This window comes from Lotus japonicus, chromosome 5 (assembly GCF_012489685.1).
Source record: "Lotus japonicus ecotype B-129 chromosome 5, LjGifu_v1.2".
Taxonomy (NCBI): domain Eukaryota; kingdom Viridiplantae; phylum Streptophyta; class Magnoliopsida; order Fabales; family Fabaceae; genus Lotus; species Lotus japonicus.
This window is the reverse complement of record NC_080045.1, coordinates 45,688,990-45,710,667: the sequence shown is the minus strand read 5'-3', so window position 1 is coordinate 45,710,667 and position 21,678 is coordinate 45,688,990. Positions and strand designations below refer to the sequence as shown.

At 35.9% G+C, this 21,678-nt stretch overlaps 4 protein-coding genes across 5 annotated transcripts; 1 reads left to right on the top strand and 3 right to left on the bottom strand.

Annotated features, from left to right (window-relative positions):
- Positions 1-457: 457 nt before the first annotated feature.
- LOC130720766 (flavanone 3-dioxygenase 2-like) lies at positions 458-2,353 on the top strand. 2 transcript variants are annotated; one of them, XM_057571462.1, is made up of 4 exons: positions 458-733; positions 1,040-1,287; positions 1,506-1,824; positions 1,940-2,353. In XM_057571462.1, exons 1-4 carry the CDS (start codon positions 632-634, stop codon positions 2,138-2,140), a joined length of 870 nt encoding a protein of 289 aa, XP_057427445.1. In that variant the 5' UTR covers positions 458-631; the 3' UTR covers positions 2,141-2,353. The 2 variants fall into 2 exon arrangements, with proteins under 2 accessions (XP_057427445.1, XP_057427446.1); XM_057571463.1 differs by having other exon boundaries at positions 458-931.
- Positions 2,354-3,015: 662 nt separating this feature from the next.
- Positions 3,016-5,283, bottom strand: LOC130720764 (1-aminocyclopropane-1-carboxylate oxidase homolog 1-like). The gene is made up of 3 exons (XM_057571460.1): positions 4,659-5,283; positions 3,902-4,223; positions 3,016-3,647 (listed from the first exon to the last, which is right to left on the bottom strand). Exons 1-3 carry the CDS (start codon positions 5,198-5,200, stop codon positions 3,405-3,407), a joined length of 1,107 nt encoding a protein of 368 aa, XP_057427443.1. The 5' UTR covers positions 5,201-5,283; the 3' UTR covers positions 3,016-3,404.
- Positions 5,284-11,496: 6,213 nt separating this feature from the next.
- LOC130717984 (uncharacterized) lies at positions 11,497-15,344 on the bottom strand. The gene is made up of 5 exons (XM_057568406.1): positions 15,130-15,344; positions 13,143-13,257; positions 12,245-12,334; positions 12,069-12,167; positions 11,497-11,964 (listed from the first exon to the last, which is right to left on the bottom strand). The coding sequence occupies exons 1-5, from the start codon at positions 15,195-15,197 to the stop codon at positions 11,866-11,868; spliced, it is 471 nt and encodes a 156-aa protein (XP_057424389.1). The 5' UTR covers positions 15,198-15,344; the 3' UTR covers positions 11,497-11,865.
- Positions 15,345-17,968: 2,624 nt separating this feature from the next.
- LOC130719646 (uncharacterized) lies at positions 17,969-18,562 on the bottom strand. The gene is made up of 2 exons (XM_057570257.1): positions 18,244-18,562; positions 17,969-18,081 (listed from the first exon to the last, which is right to left on the bottom strand). The coding sequence occupies exons 1-2, from the start codon at positions 18,560-18,562 to the stop codon at positions 17,969-17,971; spliced, it is 432 nt and encodes a 143-aa protein (XP_057426240.1).
- Positions 18,563-21,678: the final 3,116 nt, after the last annotated feature.

Genomic DNA, 21,678 nt, shown 5'->3' with positions numbered 1-21,678 from the left:
GGATTAAAGTAAGTTCCAAGCTAGTGATCATCTTTGGGGTTCCTTATACTTCTTCTTTGGATGACTTAATGTAATGAGCATGTAGCGAAAGTAATAGACACATTATTTCACTTAACATTATCATGTGACATGAGCTAATTTATAATTACAATTGAGATGTTTGTATCTTGGCAGATTGCCAAGCAAGTAATTACAGTAAAGAAAATCTTCCTACGCGTTAGAAGTGAGAATCTTAGTTGTTGAAGTTTTAGCTAAAAGATAATTCATTCTAGCAAGTAATGTCACTTTTTTTCTGTTTTTTCATCATATCTAAAATTGGGTTTTAGTATATGGCTGTTCAATTTTCACGGCCATCAAATTTGACTTGGAGTGGGGGAGGTTAGTATATTTCTGTGATATTATACCTTCCTCACAATAGATTAGAATAATAATGTTGGCCCTCTTGTGCATTTATTTTATTCTATCGAGCTCAGCATTTCTATTTTATCACTGAGGTTTCTGGTACTTGGTACCATTTCCTAAAATCACTGAGGGCACCTATAATCAACACACATGGAAAAGCTCATATCTAGCAGAGTCTTACATTCTGCCACCAGAAAGCAGGCCTGAGAAAGAAGCTCCTCTCTGCAACATGGTACCAGTTATTGACCTTGGAGGAGGTGAATTGGATTCTGATGATTCAACACTATCTCAGCAAATTATAAAGGCTAGCCAAGAATTTGGATTCTTTCAGGTTCCAACTTTACTTCCCCCTCACTGTTGAATAAGATTGGTTGATAAGTGAAAACCAACTAAAAGCTTGTTTGGATCGGTGGTGGAACACAATCCAAAGCACGATATCTCCAGAAGCAACACTTTTTAGCTTCATAACTTCTCTCCAGAATTGATTATGAGGCTTTCCACCGCAGAACCAAACACACTATGAATAAATGTAGTCATTTCCATCCCAATTCAGTTAGCATGTATTTAGCTTTTGTTTGATAATTTACCAAAAGTCAAACTGTTAAAAGAATACTCATAAGTTGAGAATAACTTGCAGTTGGTTAATCATGGCATTCCCATAAAGCTACTGGATGATGTAATGCAAATAGCTAGGGAGTTCTTTGAGCTGCCTACAGAGGAGAAGGCAAGTTTATACTCAGAGGATCCCATACAAAGTTGTAGATTATATACCAGCATTGACCATGCTAATGAGGATGTCCACTACTGGAGAGATACTCTAAGGCATCATAGTCATCCTCTACAAGAGCACATCCAAAATTGGCCTCATAAGCCAACTCGATATCGGTATGTATGTACAAGACCATGCAATAGTTCCATTAATTTTCAGTATTTTTTCACAGTAGTACATATGTGTAGTGTAGAGACTTTTATTTGTCTAGAACTTGATTCTTGTGAAAATGATTTCAGAGATTAAGACCAAAAAATGTCTCGGGATATGTTATTTTCCCGTTTTCATACTTTTGAACCGTAAACCAAATGAACTCTAACTGCTTGCTTGGCAGGGATGTGATGGGGAGCTATTCAGTGAAAGTGAGGAAGCTCGGTTTGATGCTTTTGGACCTGATTTGCACAGGACTAGGACTTGATTCAGGATATTTCAATGATGAACTTAGCAGTGGTCAAATGATGGCTATAAACCATTACCCACCTTGTCCAGATCCAAGTTTAACTTTAGGTTTGCCTAAACACAGTGATGGTAACCTCATCACACTTCTTTATCAAGTTGACAATCATGGGCTGCAAGTCTTGAAAGATGGACAGTGGTTTGGGCTTGAACCTCTTCCCAATGCATTGGTGGTTAATATATCACACATGTTGCAGGTTCATCCCTATATCTAACACAAATCAACTTTTTACTTTGTAACCTGTTTTGCCTCACATGTTGCAGATTCTTCAGGTGGAAGCTCAACTAACTGATTCATTGATTTGATTATAGATTATCAGCAACGGGAAGTTAACGAGCGCTGATCACAGAGTGGTGACAAACAAAAGAGTTGCGCGAACAACAATCGCTTGCTTTATCCATCCTTCTCATGATTGCCAAAATGAGCCAGCAAAAGCCCTTGTGGATATGATGATAAGAATCCCCCTTTGTACAAGTCTTTTGAATACAAAAGCTTCTATAGTAGCTTTATAGCAGATACTCATGCCAGATTGACACCACTTGAGCGATACAAGCTCAAGTAACATCTTTGTCTTTAAAATGCTTACACAAATTGAAAGATGCTGGTAGATTCATTAAGAGAAATAATTGAGTTATAAAAATCTCTGCTATTCTGTTCATTTGTACAAGTTTATAACAATTCGTAACTATGAAATTTCCTTTTAATATTCAGCTATATTCAAGCAATTGAAATTGATTGTGAATTGTAGGGCCAAAACACCAGAAACATACATAGATTGGAATCTTGTGGTCACTTGTTCAATTATTGCAGTCAAAGAGAATAGTAGTATGTTTTGAATTTCTATTGAACTCAACACCGATCCATGTTTGAGTCAACGTGATAAGATTCCGTTTATGAGTTAGGATGTGTATTTTTCTGTTTGCTTGACACATGCAAATGCAAATTGGAGACCAAACATACATGTATTCATGATAACTGTGATTCTTGGGAACTCCAAAGTGACTTTATCATCTGCTGTGACTATATCTTTGAAATTAAGCTCAAAATGTTATGTTTCCTCCTCCCCACCTGGCCCCAGCAAAGAAAAACTCAGGGGAAGGAAAAATTGTATAGCTTGAACAAAGGGAAACCATCCTAGGCATTTGAGACCTATTTCATGGAGGCTTAATAGGGTGTCAATTGTCCATTTTGTATTTTGTTTTTGTGATTATTGTTTGTTTAAATGCTTGACATTGAAAGTAATAGAATGTGTTGAACACATCATGGTGCCACTTGGTTGTTCAAACCATCTTACTACATAAGTCTTTAGTGAGTGATTTTCAACCCATTAGATGCAAACCAAAGTTTATCTAGATATTATTTTTAGTAGATAAGCTCCATAAGTCCGTATTCCAAACGTGCTCTTTATACGATTGCCACTTACAAACTGAAGTTGCTATTTAACACTCAATTAAAATAAGAATGCCTTGCTAAGAAAAGGCATGGAGATTCCATTTTGATTTGAACCTACTACAAAGCCCTCTTGATTGTTGAATACTCAATGAGGGCCAAACCAGAGGTTTTGTCACCTAATGGAAAATAATACATTGACATCTCAATTCCACCATACACCTAAAGAGAGATTTAGGAATAGGAGATAGAGAAGTGAGGGATATGATGAGTGGTGTGATGAATAGAGAAGAGAGAGATATGAATAGAGAATGAGTGAAAATGTGATGAAAGAGAAAATTGATGTGAACGTATTAGCACCTTATTGTACACAGCATAACCATGATGTTATAGCCTAAAATAAGGGAGAGCTTTATAGCCATCCAATCCTTTAGACCTGAAGTAAGCAAGATATTCCCTCATGTGGGTTTCCCTGTATTTGGGTGGGTTTTCATTGGTTGTGAACTCATCTATGGGCCTATATTTTCTGCATTGGCTTGGATATAGAAGGCAAGCAGCTGAGGCCCTAGGCCCAACTCGTCCAGCCAGCACTCTGTGCTCAACACTCTTGAACTTGTCATTGGTGATAAGCTACACAAGAAAAATGACAAAATGGAATCAGTTGCTTTATGTCATTGCTAGATGCTTTACCGAACCCGTTTGGATGCAAATCAAAAAGCGCTTATCGGAACTTATCTTCTGTATTTTTTGGTAGATAATTCCAATTAGCTCTAATAAGACTATCCAAACCGGCTGGTAGTCATTTTCAATCCACATAGCAAAATAAAATATTCTTTTGTTGGATTCTCATTTTTATACATATTAAAGGAATCCCATGCTGTTACCTGCATGAAGTCACCAATGTTAGCCACTAATGCTCCTTGCATGGGTTTTATGTCAACCCACTGATTTTGATGGAGAACCTGGAGGCCACCTATGGTATCTTGGAGCAGGATTGTTAGGGATGATGGGTCTGAATGCTTGGTGGTTCCAAATGTCAGGTCTGGTTCAGGACAAGCAGGGTAGTAGTGGCACACCACTGTTTCACCTCTCATGCATTCTATGCTTCTAAGATAGTCCCTCCTCAGCCCCAGTGCCTCTGACAGCAACTCTGATAAAATCTCCTTTAGTTTGAGAATATGTTCCATGTATTGGCTCACTACTTCCCTGCATAGACAAAAAAAAATCATGAATCTTAATCTTAATAGGATTTTGTTTCCTTGCGGCCAGGGCAATCCTACATTCACAGTTATGGAATCTGAAGCATTTAATCAAGACTGGGCAGATCATATATTGTTTCATCAAAGTCAGATGGAAAATAGTATAAGCTTAAATTTGAGTTGTCTAATCTTTGACCAAACGAGTCAAACTACGTGAATCTAGGAATCCTCTAAGTGTAGAGATTCATATTGATGATAGCTGATGTGATAGAAAAACAAAATTGAAATAAAATGTGAGTGAAAATGAAATGAAAAAGACACTTAAGTGGATGAATCAAAACTAGACTTAAAAAGCTCCAAGTTAACTAGTTGCTTTTCTATTCAATTCTAATACACATACATATGAAACAAGCTCCATTCTTTTGTAGCAGTTAAGAATTACCTGCATATTAGAGGATATGCATCAGGATTCAGAGGACCATCTTGGAAATCAAAGGCTAAAGTGTCCCTCCAGTTTGCTGCTTTGGCTACAAAGAGATCACCATTGCAGAAATACCTCACTCTCACCTTGTGATCACGGCTATACCACTTCTCCTTCACCTCCCTCGGCTGCTCATGGAATTCCCTAATGACCCTTAGCATTTCATCCATCACTCCAACTGGAACTCCATGATTGACCATTTGAAAGAAGCCCCATGTCTCTGATGCTGCACGAATCTCACTGATTATCTCCGACCGGCGACTCGTTTCGTATCCTGTAAAATCTATCACAGGAACCTGGAAGCATGAAGTTGCAGCAGCAGCATCAGTACATGATGGAAGAGCCTCTTGTGGATGGATGAGGAACCTGGGAAGCTTGACAATACCAGAGTCCACAAGTCCTTTGACTCCAGCTTTGGTCTCATCAAATTCCTTCACTTCCTTGGCTCTATCATACCCTGTAGACACATCTTCATCAAAGACCATCACTTCCATGCTAGACATTAGGCTCTTCAGAAAGTTTATGAGAAGGACTAAGAAAAATTAATGCCACAAATTTTAGACTTGGTTGGTGCCCATTTAATAGTGAATGGTACAAGATGCCAAACTTTGAATGTAGCTAAAAAATTTAAAAGATGAGACTAGATGCCTATACTATGAATTAAAATATTAAGGGGTGCAATAAAGCTGCAAGCGAATAAGATGAGATACCAACTTTTGTTGTCTTGCATTAGACTATGTATTTAAGATTCAACATCCACATTTTTCACTTTTTACACTCTACATGAACTTCTCTCTCTTTCACCTAATAATTCAATACACATTTAACTTTTACTCACTACAATGATTTTGTTTAATAAAATTCAACACCCCACCTCACCACTTTTATTTCATATTCTTATTCTCTTTTATGTTTTTATTTTTGTGATTATATATTAATAACAATTATCGATTTAAATTAAATTAAAATAATTAAGACTTAATTTTTTTTCTTTCTATTCCATTTCACTAAAAATATATTTAGAGCTACAAACAAGAGTTTATTGGAGGTGTAATAGAAAAACTAGAGGGAAAAATGTCGTTTTTTTCTGTGTCCAAATCAAATGAACCAAGTGTCTATTTATAGACAAAAAAAATGATGGATTTTGGTGAAAAAATAAATAAATTTACTACGAAATAATTGACCCCAAACAATTAGCATGAGAAAAAATCATGAAATCACAACAACCAATGAGATTTTACTAAGTGTATTAAGAGGCCCCACTTACTATTCATTCAACTAGTTGAAAATATTCAACTAGCTGAATACTCAACATGCTATTCAACACTCAAGTGCAATGGGTTCAATTGGTGAAAGCTTCATTCAACACCCCCATTGTAACTAGTCTTAGGATCCGCTCATGTCTTATACGGACTAGTGTAAGAGTGATTATACATATATAAAGAAAATTTTCGCCTTCGGATATATGATTTATATGATTTAGTTGTGGTTTTTAAATTTGACAAATTTTGAAGAAGTTATAAATCGTCACTAAATCATACATTTGAAGAGTCCTTACAAAAATGGTACTCACGGATCATTTGTAATAAGAATTGTCAATATATAATTAGAGAAATGTTAGTTGCGCTCTCATGTAAACTCTATTTATAACATTCTCTCTTTAATTGATCAAAATTTACATATAGGACTTACATAAATTTTAACCTACAAAAAAGTAAATATTAAAAAGAGAGGGCTTAATATATCAGAAGGCTCATGTAATTGTAAAGGGAATCAGTTCTAGGGCCTGAAAAAATTTTACATCAAATTGGGTCCCTAAGAAATTTTTTTAATTCAATTAAGGCCAAAGTGTGTCAGCCTTCAATTTTATCTCAATCATCAATTCCACGTGGCATTTTTAATTTTTTATAAATGGAAAAATTGTAAAACTTTATTTTTTAATTCCAACTCATATATTAAAGCATAAATAAATAAATAAAACTTAATAAAATCCCTAACCTAAATAAAAATCTAATCTAAATAAAAACCTAAACTAATCACTAATACTCCCTAATTGAAAAATAAAAAATCCCAACACAGCAATCCCAAACAGATTATTCCAGACTCTTGTGTTAAAAAACTAGCACAAGAAGCGCTAAAGAGATGCAGATACAAACAGAAAGAAAAGAAAACAGCAGGCACGAGACCAAGAGGGAGAGGAAAAACAAAACAGATTAAACCAGAGCAACAACAGCGGGAATAATAGCATCACCGCCCAAGTCTCCCTAAATCCCTAATGTATCAAATGCAGATATATGACTATCTCTCATCTGCCACATTTGACTTTACAATTAAATGTGTCTTTGTTCCAACCGCTGCGCAAGGTCCCCTACGGGGGATAGACCCGGACAGTGTTAAAGCTTGACAGCACCTCCAAAGAGAACCCACACCAAGTAAGATAGTGTGTACCCCATAACCAAAGTTGTGCTAAACCAAGAAATTGCTCCTCATCCCAGAAGACATCTTCCTCTAATTGCTCTTCCAACGCACTGGGATTGGGCTGACCTCTTCACCACCACTGCTTCACAACAAACCCACTTCCTCTACTGCTGAATCCACGCACAAAACAGAGGACCAGGGAATCAGGGTCTCAAAACATGTGGTGGTGGTGGTGTGGATCGAAGCATAAAGAAGAAGCTTTCGTTGCAACCTAGAACCGCCACCGCTCACAACCCCAGCCCCACCGCCGCAACCTCATCCAACCCCACCCATTGCAACCCATCCAAAACCCAAAAATCCTTACCTACTGAAACCCAGAACCAAGAACCCTCACCCACTGCAGACCCACCCAAAACACCACACCCACCTCCACTGCCGCAACCCCCATCATCCAACCCATAAATCTCAACCAATCTCTCACCCCCCAAACCTCCAGAACGGATGCAGAACAGCTGAAGAGATGATGAAGAGATGCAGAACGGATGCATGGAAAGGAAGGAAGAGGTGGTGGCGCTGGTGTGGGTAAGACAGGGGAGCCCATGGGCCGAGGAGCAAGACACCAAGAGATCTTGGACACCACATCTTAACCCAAAACCTTAAGGCATTAGGTTTATGGGTCACATCTCTTATAAAGTCTTCTCCTCACCCAAACTTAACCAATGTGGGACTCCAACTCCGCACTTGAATTCTCAACAATATTGTTGGGGTTGATTGCAATGTAAGTCTCACATTGCTAATGAAGGAGAAAAAAGATCAAATTATGCATCTTGGAGAAGTCCCACATCGCTTAGATTAGTGAGGGGTGGGAGGGTCCAAGACTATATATAGGGATCTCAAGCTCCTTGTTTCAACACACCAAAACACCAAAGATGTAGCACCTGAAAACACTTTAAGTTTATACTTGTGTTTTCTTTTTCTCTTATGCTCTTGTTTTAGAGCATTGTGAGATGTAGTTCAAATATTTACTTTGGAGAGTGTGGGTGTACTGGGATCATGGGGTGGTTGAGAGTGAAGTCTATGTGTTGTAACAATTTTCACATAGTGTTTATTCTCTGGTTGTCGGTTTAGACAATGACCGTGATTTTTTCTCCGGTTTTGGAGTTTCCACGTAATATTCTTGTGTTGTTAATTGCGCTCCTGGTTTATTTTACTTCTTCCGCATCTATGATTCTATGTTATTTCCTAACACTTTCTAGTCTACTACCAGCTTGGAATATCTTTACACGTCCTAGCCTCTATGTTAAAAGCAGTGTTGAATGCTATCCGTTCGTCGATTGATTCATTTCTGAATGCAGTGTCATGTCATCCATTAATGATATTTTGGAACAATTCAACTCATTTATTTCTTACCCACGTGAATGATTGTAGAACTGATCACGACTCTGCCTCAGGACTTTGACAGTACTCTCTCCTGTCCTATTTATAAGTATGAAAGAGAAGAAAAATCTTGGTCTTTTTTATAAGAACCAAATGAAAGTTTGAGCTATATTAATTATTTTTTTCCAATGATGCCCTTATTAATTCTAAATTGTAGAATATGTCTCATTAATTATTCTCTCTCTTTCCCACTTTCTAACACGAATAACAAAGGGTAATTTTGGAAGTTTATTTTGATTCAAGACAAATTTAATCCTTTTATCTAGTTTTACTACATTTCTTAAACTATGTGAATTTTTTTTTTTTGTTGCTTATAAATAGAACCGAAGAGAGTATTATCTTAAATTAGGATCGTGTCATCTGAAAATTTTCTCATGTGTTTTTATGCTGGAGTTTTGTGTCTATATATATTAAATAGATGAGATATGTGAATGCATAAAAGAATAGAGATAGACATAAAAAAAATTTAATATTAAATAATTCGAGAAAATTCTCAGACATTATCCTAGTCCTGATATTATATATGTGTAACTGTCGGATTTAATGTAGGTAGCCGTTCTACATCGGTAGCTATATGTTTTTGTTGGCCATAAAACAAAAACAAAAACAAAGAGCTTTATGTTGATGTTTTTGTCTCAAGTGACACGTGAAGGGCCATGTTGAAGACTACTTCAGCCTATTTGTTTCTCGTGTAATTTTTGTAATTTTTAACACCGCCCTAATTGCTAGTATCACCACCCTAACTTTTGTAAATACCCCAATTTTTGTACTGCCTAATATTGACCTAGTAGATTCCCACCCCCTAGCAACAAATTTGTCACTCAAGCTGATATAGGAGCTTTTTAGGATAATTTTAGTATTTTAGTAATTCTATTTATTTGTAATTAGGATCTTATTAATTTTTTTTAGGAACTTATTTATTTGGAATTAGGATCTTTTTGGTTATTAACTTATTTATTTGCAATTAGAATCTTTTATTTTCAATTAGGATCTTTTAGGATATTATTTATTTTTTTGTTAAGATATTTTCTTTTCCTATTTAAGGACTTGTAAGGCATAGCCTATTTCAGTTTTATTGACAATCAAAAAAACGAGAATTTTCTCAAATCTTGGTGGATTCCAGTTTTTTGTTACTTAGGGTTTTGTGTTTGTAAACCCTTGTGCGTTCCGCTGTGTCACAAGCGCACATCACAGAATACAGATACATGAAAGTTTAACATTGATATGTGAACTTGGACTTTTTAAATTGCATTTTTATTCAATATGATTTAAGTGATTCATATGTTAATTGAGGTTTTGATATTTTACTATTGATTAGTGTGGGTTAAAATGCAGGAGTTATAGTAATATAAACTCATTATAATTTGAATGTGTGTAAAATGAATTCTCATTCAATCTAACTGGGTCAATACACATGCTACTTCATATAGTGTAGTGTGACAGAATACTCTAAGCAGCCTAGGCACACATCACATAACTAACTCTTAAGTAATAAAAAGTAACAAATTGAAATGGCCAAGAGGGAAAAGTGTATCAGAACACCAGAAAACGAATCAGTTAGTTATAACTGATGAATTGAATGACTTAATGCTATTTCCTATTCTTCTAGTAATACCCTCCTAAGCTGAGGGTGGTAGATATCACCATAGTCAGCTTAGAGATATTTTGCAAGAAAAATCTAGGCAACAAGGGGCAACCTGTTTGGTTAAAGAAACTGGCAGCAACTTCATCAATACAACAGGTGTTCTCTCATGAATAATGTGGCAATTGATGTCGAGGTGCTTTAAGTATTTGTGGAAAACTGGGTTAGCAGCAATATGCAATGCACTTTGATTATCACAGTATAAAATAACAGGTCGTGTGCATGTAATGTGCAAATCATGAAGAAGGCAAGATAACCATTGTAGTTCACAAGTGGTTGTGGCTAAAGCTTTGTATTCAGCCTCGGAAGGCGAATGATTCATAGTAACTTGCTTTTTAGAATTGCATGAAACAAGAGAGGAACCAAGGAGCAATAGCCACTGATAAAAGAATCCGCACATCCACCCTCATCGGCATCACTAAAACCAAGTAAGCAACGATAAAAGGCAACTTTAGGATAGGGAGAACTCTGATCCTGATGAAAATGACTGTTGAATCAATGGGTGCACTCACCGTTTTGCAACCAAACAACCCAAATCTGAGTGAAGATCGAAACAGCACTTTCCCTGGCATAAAGTGATACCTCCCTAAATAAAGATACTTCAAGATCCAAGAAATATTTGAGAGCTCCTAAATATGTCAAAGGACTGATCAAACACTTGTTTACTAAAAGAGAAGTCAATGAAGGAATCCTCTATCAAAAGCACATCATCTGCATGGACAAGTAATGATGTAAAAGAAGTAGTGGTTCTCTTTGTGACAAAACCCTTAGTGAAAAGAGAGTGATCAACATGTGCTTGAACATATCCATATTGGAGGAGTAATTGTGACAATTTCTCATACTACTTTGTTTGAGTACATAAAGGTAACTTCAAAAGCTTACACACTTAGTGGATTTAGTGGAAGAAAACCCAAGTGGAATTGTCAGACAGACATCCTCATGCAAATCTCAAAGAAAAAAGCAGTATTGACATCAAATTGGTGGAGTGCCATCAACGAGCTGAGGCAAGAATCATTCTGATGGTGGTAGCTTTTGGTACTGGAGATAAGGTACTGAGGTAATCTAGACCTTCAACTCGGATGGTGGTAGTTTTTGGTACTTGAGGTAAGGTACTGAGGAAATCCAGACCTTCAATTTGGATGTAACCCTTGGTTGCTAGTCTCGCTTTGTACCTTGTTATTGACCCATCAGCATGCCTCTTGACATTGTATTCATACATTTAAATTAATTCAAAAGGATCACCATATAACAGGAAGGTATTATACGAACCAAAAGAAGAAAAATCAGAAGAGGAACATAAAATTCAAGGGCCAAGGTGGAGAACTCAGTTATGTCAAATAGTAACAAAGGGCCAGAATTTGAGGACCTCACATCAAAATTACAGGAACGTAATGAAATTGGCACCCTGTAGTAAGCGCAAAGCCTCTAATCCTATTGTTTTCACCTTTTCAAAGACAAGTTTAGCAATTGAAACATAGTTTCCTAACCCTGTGCTTCCAAATCATATGAAAAATAATAACAATGATACTAGCCAGTAATTTAATCTGAGAGTGAAGCCAAAATTACAAAGCTCAAAAGGGATTGACTCTGAACCAGAATACCCAAGCGGATACAGTGAAGAACCAGGGAAAAACCTCAGACACTCCTTGAAGTGATCCTCCAACACTGCTACTAATAGGTTTTTGTTTTTGGAGCCTTCTTGGGCTGTCTTCTGGGAATGGAGTTTTTCATGCCAATGAAAAACAAAAGAGCCCCAAAAAGAGCCATATTCTGCAAGGAGTAAATTATATTTAATAAATAATTGTAACAGCTTGAATTTGGGCACATAGGCATGAAAATAATTTAAAATAAAAAAAATAACTCACTGCCCTGACCTGTGTAAATTTGATGAAAAGTTGAGCAAACTCTTTATCCTCATTGTCAAAGTTGTAAAAATCATAGCGGATTGGAGTAGCAATCAACTGATGCAAGAGCTACAACCAAAAAAAAACTTTAGATACTGAGCACATGAGATAAATGTGAAATCCAATGGAAAAATCTATCAACAAACCAGCAGCACAGCTCCAAAAGAGCTGCCAAATATGAAAAGAAGCCCTCCAACACCCTTCAGAGCAATAGCCCCAGCAATTAAAACTTTGATCTGTTCATGAAACCATTATTATCAGGGAATATTCAAGCATACACAATAATGTAATATGCATATAGAGGAAAGCACCGTCTATATTTACGTACATTTTGATGGGAGAACCTGAGTATGTGCTATATGCTAACAATTATAATCCGAGAAAATCAATTATCCTCAATGGTGATGTTCTTAACATCCCAACCCCTGCCCACAGCCCACCCAAAACATTTTCATTTTCCATGCCAGATCCACACTTCTATTAATTGTCTTCTCTATTTTATCATTCATGGAAACCCAAACACTATAATCTCGCCAGTTGAGAACCCTAACCTTAGGATGACAAGCGCCAATAAGCCCCAAGGATAACGGAAAAATTAATATCAATTAACACTTTGTCCATCTAACATGACATGTCCTAGTTTAAACCAGTGGGTTAACTAAGGTAGAAATATTATTTAATAATGATATTTCATCAACCATTAATCATGAAATCAGACCTATACCATAATAACAGAAATGCAAAAACATTACATGCAATTTCCATCTACATAGTTCATACCAGACTCTTAATTTAACAATCTTGTCCTCATTCTTTTTTTTCTACTGACCAGGCATATTCCTTTTGTAAATGGAAGGGAACAAGCATTTTTCAAAATATATCTACATTTCTATGAGATCGTATTACTTAAATTTAATTATTGAATTAAGTAAGTTCTCAATTACAAATAAACTCAGGATGTTTCCCCTGGGTAAAGATCTAGTTTCCCTCAAAACACACACACGCAAGGGGGGGGGGGGGGGAGAAAGAGAGAGAGAGACTAACATCAATCTCTGGAAGTTGAAAGCCAACTTGGGAATGGACTCGAGATGTAAAGGTATCAAACTTTGGTCTGAGTGATTTAGCAGCAGGTCCACCATCAACTCCAAATTCATTGAATCTATAGTAAAACACATAAGACACATAAGCAAGAGATTCGACTACACTACAAAAAGAGAAGATGAAGAATAAAAATGAAACTAAAAGCTGTCAGGCTTTCCTCCATAATTAAAAGGTCAAATAGAAAGAATAGTTTCTAGCATCTAAACAAACAAAAAACAACCAAAGCTTTTCCCCACTAGGTGTATTGCTTTCAGCTTCTTGGCGTAAAAATTAAAAAGTAAGCAAAAGCAAACAACACCATCAACTCTTCCAAGTCACTGCACAGTTGCACATTACACTGAGCGGTTATGGCAAGTATTCAACATAACGACTAACATCAGACACTTACAGCTCAAAAATTCAAAGACAGTATTTCTCAATGCAAAAAAGGTCTTGCTAGGGCCTAAGGGTAATAGTTAAGGAATATCTAATACATGCTTTTAATTTCTTTCAAATGCTCCACCACTTTTGTTTCCTTAACTAGTAGCCCAAGAGCATTTATCAGCATTGTCCATAATAGCTTTGTTGCAAACAAGTAAATTAGTAATCATGCTGCAAACAAGTAAATTAGCAATCTTGATAGAATCGAATAGACCCTTGCACTCTCCAGCACTATGAGATGCAAGGCCCTCCCTCCAAGTCCGAGTATTTAACACAAACTGGATACCCAAGGCTACAAATTAACTACCCTTTATTGTATGTTAAAAAGAATGATTAAAATTCAAATAATTTATTAATATTGCATTTAAAATTGTGCATATAACAACCAGTCATAAATTCAATGTCACCCATTCTTTTGTACCATGCATGGCATGCATTATCACATGATGCCTAGCTTAGATGTTAGCCAGTAATATCATATAGTAACCGCAGGGACGGATGGGTGGGGTGGCAAGTTGGGGGCCATGGCCCCCCACCCCTCCTCCATGAATATTGAGTAAAAGAGTTCAGAAGTGTTAAGCTGGTTCACTTTAATAATTCAAAGAGTTCCGTAATGTTATTTTTTAGCAATATTATTAAATTAGCCATGCTCCGATCCCTTAATATTGTTCTCATTATTATATTATGTGCAAAGCTTTTTTTATTGGACTTATCCCTTGACCCTCTTCTAATAATTATATACTGCCCCACCCATAAAATTAAAAAACAACTCCTGAGTTATGTTAATGTTAGCAAAAAATAATAAAATTATTTAATGATCCTTTGATTTAGACTTCACCTGTTTCAACTACTACAACAGAGAGATCACTTTCAGCTATTAAGATTGTGAAAAAATAGACTCAGAAACAAGATAGAAGATGAATCCCTAGATGATTGCTGGATTACCTACATTGACTGTTCATCATTAAAATCCTTTAAATCATTTCTGATCCGATTTGAGTCACATTAACAAACCACATTTCACTTCCAAACAATAACCATCATACTAACCAGTTTAATTCAATTCAACACACAAAAACAAATTTATAATAAAACCATGAAAACAGTTGCTATCCAGCTCCAAACATAACAACATTCATGCTAGCAGGTTTGCTCCAAACAGAAGAGAATCTGATTCCTTGCACATCAACCAAGCCAGAGCATAACATGTTCATATGAAAAGTCGCATCCAGCAACATAACAACGTTGTCAACGTAGCTTCAAAAACACGGTTGACCAAACAAGACAAAACAAACATAGATCTACAACGTCACAGATCCAAGTCCAACTACCACAACCAACAACCAAAAAGTCAACAACAACAACAACCAAATCTACACAAACAAAACATGCTCACAATTCACAAACTTCATCCAAATTCTCATCCAAAACCGAAAAACCACACAATAACATTCACACAACACAAATCAACAAAAAAACTATGAAAATTTGCAGAAAAAGAAGCACAAACTCTTGGTATGCAGAGAGGATGAAAACGGAAGCGAAGAGGACTCTGCCGAGGAAAGAGATGAAGGCCATCCTCGGAGGAAATCTAGGGCGTCGTGAAAATGGTGTGTGGTTTTTCGTTTCTTTCTGTTTCTTTTTCTGGAGGACAGAGTGGAAATGAGAGAGAGATTTGAAATTATAGGAGATTGTTTGTTTTGTTGAGAGAGAAAGGGTAGTTTCGTCAATTTGAATGTACAGATGATGGATTTTGGTGGCCACTGGGCTTCTTTAGAGCCTGACACGACCCAACGGGCTGGCTGCATTTAACGTTCCACTCATTGACTCATGGCCAATTATGAGATTTGGATGACCATGATTGGAGGTCGATACGAGTACATGATGGGGTTTGTGAATTTTTTATATTTTTCCACATTCAAATTTTGTGTATCTAGAAACATTTTAAAGACCTTTTTTTTTGAAAGATAACATTTTAAAGATCTTACTTACACATATACATTTTTTTTACATTGAAAAAATAAATTGCACTTTTCAAGGGTTGATCTCTAGACCTTTCACACCCAACTCACATATTTCATAACTCTTACTGCTTAAGCTATCATTCAGAGACTTATACATATACATATTTAATACATATATAAAAAAAGATAAACATAAAATTTTCACATGAGTAGACATGAGAAAAATGTCATATCTAAAGATCCTAATTATACCCGTAGAACCACTAAATGGTTGAGAGAAATTTCTCCTGCATTTAAATATCTTTTTGTTGTTTTATTATTGTAATGTCAAAAACAGAACTGGTTTTGAAAATAGTTTTTGAAAACAAACAGATTTTTAAAATTGAAAATTTATAAAAATAGAAAACAGATTTTAAAATCTGTAATCAAACACGCCCTAAAGATTTTTAGATTTTCAAATGAATCTCTTAATTGTGATTGTGATTTGTGAACCACTTCCATCACTTTGGTTATAGAGTTGTAAACTCTACAGGTTGTGTGGATTATTTTTTCAGAATATCCAAGAAAGTATGTTTTATGAGCTGTTGAAAAAATCTTACAATTTGATTAAGAATATAACACTCACAACAAAAATTATGAAAGTATGAAATATTGAGTTTTTCCCTTCCACAATTCAAGCGAAGTTCTTCTTAGTGTTGGTTTTAACAATATTTTGTTTTAATATAGCATGAGGTGATAATTTCTTCTACCCACAAATTATTAGGTAATGAGTCTTCCTGAAATATAGTTTCAGCCATCTCATAGAGAGATCTTTTTTTCCTCTCTACAACTCCATTTTGATGTGAAATTCTATGAGCCAGAAAATTGTAAGAGATGTCATTTTTTTCATAGTAGGATTTGAAATTTGTATTATCAACCTCACCAACATGATCACTTTTGATAGAAGATATAAGAAAATCTTTCCATTTTGCACCCTCTTACAGTAGGATATTGAGAATTTCTCAAAAGATTGATCCTTGTGCATTAGAGAGAGTACCCACGCAAATTTAAAATAATCATTAACAATAATTAAACAATAATATTTTTGCTTTTTTTAAGTAATGTGAAAAAAAAGAAGGGTCTAAAAAAATTAAATTTAGCCTTCTAAGGTAGTTTTGGCCAGTGGAATGGTGACGTGGCAAATGTAGTCAACATTTCAGGAAAAATTGTGAATGGTAATAAGACAAAAGAAAAAGTGAGGAATGGTGGCGTGGCAAAGGTAGTCAACATTCACAGGAAAATTTGTGAATGGTATAATAAGACAAATTTTCCTGCGAATACCCTCATCACTTTTCTTCTATCCTATTGTCATTTGCAACTTTTCCACAAAAGCCCGCGTCACTTATTATTTTGTCATATTATCATTCGCAACTTTTCTTGCAAATGCTTACAACTCTTGTCGCGTCACCATTCCACCTGTCCAAAACTACCCCAAAAGCCTAAATTTAATTTTTTAGACCCCTTTGTGCTAATTATTCTTTTTTTTTTCATACTGTTCAAAATAAAACCTAATATTTTCTTCCAAGACTTGCCGTTCTCGTGGGTTCAAAGAGGTAAAGGTGTATAAGAGCATCTTTATCCATCACATTCATTAAAGTGTCTACATTTTATTCTATATCATTCTTTTACAATTCTCCATAGTGTCACATCATCTAGACCACTTTACTAACTTCTTACTTCAACCCAGCAACTCTTAAAAGTTGCTCTAGTAGATCTCACAATCAACATCACACTTTTATATTTTTATTATTTATATTCATTTCAATTAATTATATTTCTAATTAACTTTGAAGTAAAAAAAATAAGAAAATAGAAAATTCGAATTTATAATAATTATGAAAAGTTAGAAGAATACAATGTCATGAAATTAAAATGCAATCTGATTGTTATTGTTCTCACGTCCGAAACACTCTCAAATATGCTCCACTAAGTCTGCTTGAAGGTGACAATGTATATCCCTTTGACGAATGTGTGCTCTCCTTTGTAGGTACGCTGCAAAACCAGGAGGATGGCCACTAAATAGTTCAGGTGTTGAGGCGTCATTCTCCGGTTGATCATACGAAAAATCACTATTGCCACCATACATTGCTCTTTCATCTTCAACAATCATGTTATGTAATATTTTGCATCCATATATTATATTGTTTTAATGTATACATGTGCCAAGCTCGTGGTGGACCACGTACAATTGCGAAACGTGATTGGAGTACTCCGAAAGCCCACTCCACATCTTTTATTTCCGCTTCTTGATGTTGGGTGAACAAATTTCTTTTTTCTCCTTGTGGCATTTCAGATTGTTTTGACGAACGTTGCCCATTCTGGATAAATTTCATCAGCTAAATAGTATCATGTGTCATATGTGGTTCCATTCAATGTAAATTGTACCTCAGGAGCTTGCCCATGCAAAACCTCATTAAAGACATCAGATTGATTGAGGACGTTGATGTCATTATTTGAACCTACAACACCGAAGAATGCATGCCAAATCCATAGGTCTTGTGACGCTATTGCTTCAAGGATGATTGTAGGTTTGCCATGATCTCCTCGACAGAATTTACATTTCCAAGCGGTAGGACAATTTTTCCAAACCCAGTGCATACAATAAATGCTTCCTAACATACTGGGAAACCCACGTGCATCCCTTATTTCCATAAGGCGTGTGATGTCATGGTTGTTCGGTTTTCTCAAGTACTTTGGCTTAAATACCTCGTTTATTCTTGTAACAAACTTGACCAAACATTCCACTATAGTGCTTTCACCAATTTGCACATACTCATCCACACTATCAGCTGGTGACCCAAAAGCCAACATACGAATTGCAACATTACATTTATGTAATGGTGAAAGACACATTCTACATGTTGCATCCTCTCGCATCTGGAAATAGTCATCATTGTTGTCAATGGCTTCCACAATTCGAAGGAATACATCCCTTCGCATTCAGAATCTTCGTCGAAATTGACCTTCTGTGTATGTTGGACTTGCCGAGAAGTAGTTATTCCACAATCAAACGTGCTCTTCCTCACGACTCCTTTCTATGTGAGTTCCTTGACGTCTTGAATTGTTAAAGTTTCTACCTTCTTATTGTGCAAGCTTATCAATCATGAATTGAATATATGCTTCTTGAGCTTCAAGATCATCCAATTCATCTTCCATAAATTTCCACTCAAGCTCATCATCACTTTCTGAATCATAAGGATCCATTTGGAAGAAAATATAGAAGTAACAAGATGCACACAAAGTTATTAGAATGTGAGATGTTATAACATGAAACATATACAAATGTCTATGTATATATAACGTCTCAACGACTAGTTTTTTTTTCATTGGTGACATCATTTTCAGAGCTACCACTTTTTTTTCCTTCCGAAGGCATGTTTGTAGCACTCGACAAACTTTTGAACTATGGTGTTTATCTTCTGCCAACAATATTTTAGTGCATTTGTTCCCCTTTCTCGTAAACGAGAGTAATGCTCATTATAGTTGCCTCTGATCCTTAACAAAAAGCTACCTGCTTTTTTATTATTGCCCCTAATTGAGTCCTTCAAAATATTTAGCCAAGATTGAATCAAAAGTTTATAATCTTACATTGAGAACCTTATCTTATGAGAGTAACATTTACTGCGCCAATTAGAGGTGAAAAAGGCAGAACGTGAGACTCTGGTATGTCCTATTGGTGAATCTCCAGCAATGCTTTCTATTGAAGCCCCACTAAACATGGCAGGATTGAGTGTTGCAAATTGAATTGTACCTCTCGGCTGGCTTGACATTGAAAAATGGTTACCCATAGTTGGCATTTGTGGATGAAAGAAACCAGGAAATAGAACCATAGGAAAATTTTGTCATGTTTGGTTGATGATGAGAATTTGAAAAAATTGGAGAATTTTGATCACCGGAGGATTGAGAATTTTGCATCCAATTAAAAAACATATTTGAATTAAATTAATTGGGATCCATTTGTGTAAAAACTTGGAGCTCAATTGTATGAATTTTGTGTTCAATACACTATTCAATACATTATTTTATAAACACAATTTTTTACCGTTAAAATTGTACGAAATATTACCGTTGTATAATATGAACGTTGGTGCATAAGAGTTGTGGATATTGATTTTTTCTTACTGTTACATAATCGAATGACTTTGTACAATTTGAATGATACAGTTTTTTTTCCATGAGCAAATAGCCAAATATAATAGTATTTCTTCTTTTATCTTATATGAAGACCTTTTTTAGAGACACTGTTGTTGTAGTGAGAGAAAAGTTTTTGCAGTAACACACTCCATTTAGTCAGCCTGTCAAGTTTCATGTGCTCCAATGGTGTGAGACAATAGTGGGAGAGTCTCTTTGGTATGAGACACTTCCATTGGAGATGCTCTAAGCTCTATAATGATTTATAAGTGGAAAGAAAATTTTGGGTGAAAATTAGGTTTTCACTTGTTTCCCCTTCTGGCACACTTCACACATGCATTTGAATAATAAAAAGCTTGGAAAAACATCTTAACAAAACATTTTTACATAGATTGATAATGTGCTTCAAGCTAATGTGCTCAAGTTTCCTAAGCCAAATATATTGTTCATCCTTAACAGAAATGAAGCAAAGATACATTTTGGCTGCTAAGTCCTCAAGATTAATCTCATATTGTTTCCTGCTTCTCTAAGATGAAAATGATGGTATATCATTGTGATCTTTACATCTCTTAATCTTATTAAGATTGTTACATCTATTAATGTGCTTGAAGCTAATTTGTGCTCAAGTTTTGTATTTTTTTTTGTTACATCGGAAAACTAAAGTTTTGTATTTCTAAATAGACCTATATGCTTATATTATTATATAGGCTTAATCCTCAAATTAGTCTTTGTCTTTGTATCGCCGTCTGAACCAGGTCCCTGACCGAAAAAATTTGTGGAATAAATCCCTATCTTTGAAAAACGTATGGAGCCAGTCCTCACCGGAGCTCCGAGCTCCGGCGAGTGATGATGCAGCATGCTGACTGTGTAAATGAAGGTGACGGCATTTAAAAAAAATAAAAAATTTATTACACATCATATAATTAAAATAATTAAACATTATTTCTAATTCTAACCCTAAGTTAATTAACTAAATTTAACTCCCCCCAAACTTATGACAATTTCCCCAAATTAACTCAATTCCTAATTGCATCAATTCAGAAATTAGGGTTCATCTCTTCTTCCTATTTTTCTCTAATTTCCATCAAACTCAATTTAGGGCTCCTGCCTCCTAACCTCAAAACTCATCATCAATCAAACCTTTTGTTTTCGTTCAAAATCAATTTACGGTTTCTGGGCATGTGTGGTGGTGGGTGAGGAAGGAGGAGAGCTTCGTTGGTTCCTCTCCAGATCTCCCTTCCTCTGCTTTCATCCATGGAAACCCAAAAGGATCTGGCTAGCTTCGTCGCCCCCCATCACCAGAGCTCCCCTTAGTCACCATCCTCTTTCTCCTCCCTTCGATCTCCCTCTCGGTTGTCTCGTAATTTCGACTCACAGATCTGGTTGCAGGTTGGGGTTTTGGTTGGGGGTTGGGGTGGAGGTGGAATGAGGAGTGGGAAAGAGAGATATGATTTCCCCTAATGTTCTTTGCAGTGTTGTCCCAGTGTTCTGTGTTCCCACCTCAAAGTTCCAATTTTGAGACCTGGGTGAAACAATGATGAAACAGTTCAATGTAATTTCTAAAAGTTGCCTTTGTACCACTGAGCTGGGTTTGTTTTCAGTTGATAAAGTCCTTGCTTAAGCATTTCACAGAAGTTTCTGAACCCCACTCTACTGTATTGAGCTTGAGGAAAATGCTCTTAAATTGGATCTGAATTTTTTGCTATGGCGTATTTTTATGCGATGAAGTGGAGCCTGTGAAATTCACTTTGTTAGAACGAATCTAGTGTTGGAAGCCCTTGCAATGAGCTTCCAAGTGGGGCAACATTAGGTACTTGTCAAAGGTGGTTAATCTTGCTGATGGAACACTTATCAAAATCAAGGTAAACACTACATGTGTAACGTGTTATGTGAAATTAGCAGATAACTTGGGAGGGGGTTGGGGT

Coding starts and splice junctions, on each gene's coding strand:
- LOC130720766 (XM_057571462.1), top strand. CDS start 632: ATGGTACCAGTTATTGACCTTGGAGGAGGTGAATTGGATTCTGATGAT. Junction 734..1,039: donor AAGAATTTGGATTCTTTCAG/GTTCCAACTTTA, acceptor AATAACTTGCAG/TTGGTTAATCATGGCATTCC. Junction 1,288..1,505: donor CATAAGCCAACTCGATATCG/GTATGTATGTAC, acceptor CTTGCTTGGCAG/GGATGTGATGGGGAGCTATT.
- LOC130720764 (XM_057571460.1), bottom strand. CDS start 5,200: ATGTCTAGCATGGAAGTGATGGTCTTTGATGAAGATGTGTCTACAGGG. Junction 4,224..4,658: donor GCATATCCTCTAATATGCAG/GTAATTCTTAAC, acceptor TTGTCTATGCAG/GGAAGTAGTGAGCCAATACA. Junction 3,648..3,901: donor ACATTGGTGACTTCATGCAG/GTAACAGCATGG, acceptor TTTCTTGTGTAG/CTTATCACCAATGACAAGTT.
- LOC130717984 (XM_057568406.1), bottom strand. CDS start 15,197: ATGGCCTTCATCTCTTTCCTCGGCAGAGTCCTCTTCGCTTCCGTTTTC. Junction 13,258..15,129: donor ATCCTCTCTGCATACCAAGA/GTTTGTGCTTCT, acceptor GTTTTACTATAG/ATTCAATGAATTTGGAGTTG. Junction 12,335..13,142: donor TTCAACTTCCAGAGATTGAT/GTTAGTCTCTCT, acceptor TTTCATGAACAG/ATCAAAGTTTTAATTGCTGG.
- LOC130719646 (XM_057570257.1), bottom strand. CDS start 18,562: ATGCGAAGGGATGTATTCCTTCGAATTGTGGAAGCCATTGACAACAAT. Junction 18,082..18,243: donor GGATGCACGTGGGTTTCCCA/GTATGTTAGGAA, acceptor TCGGTGTTGTAG/GTTCAAATAATGACATCAAC.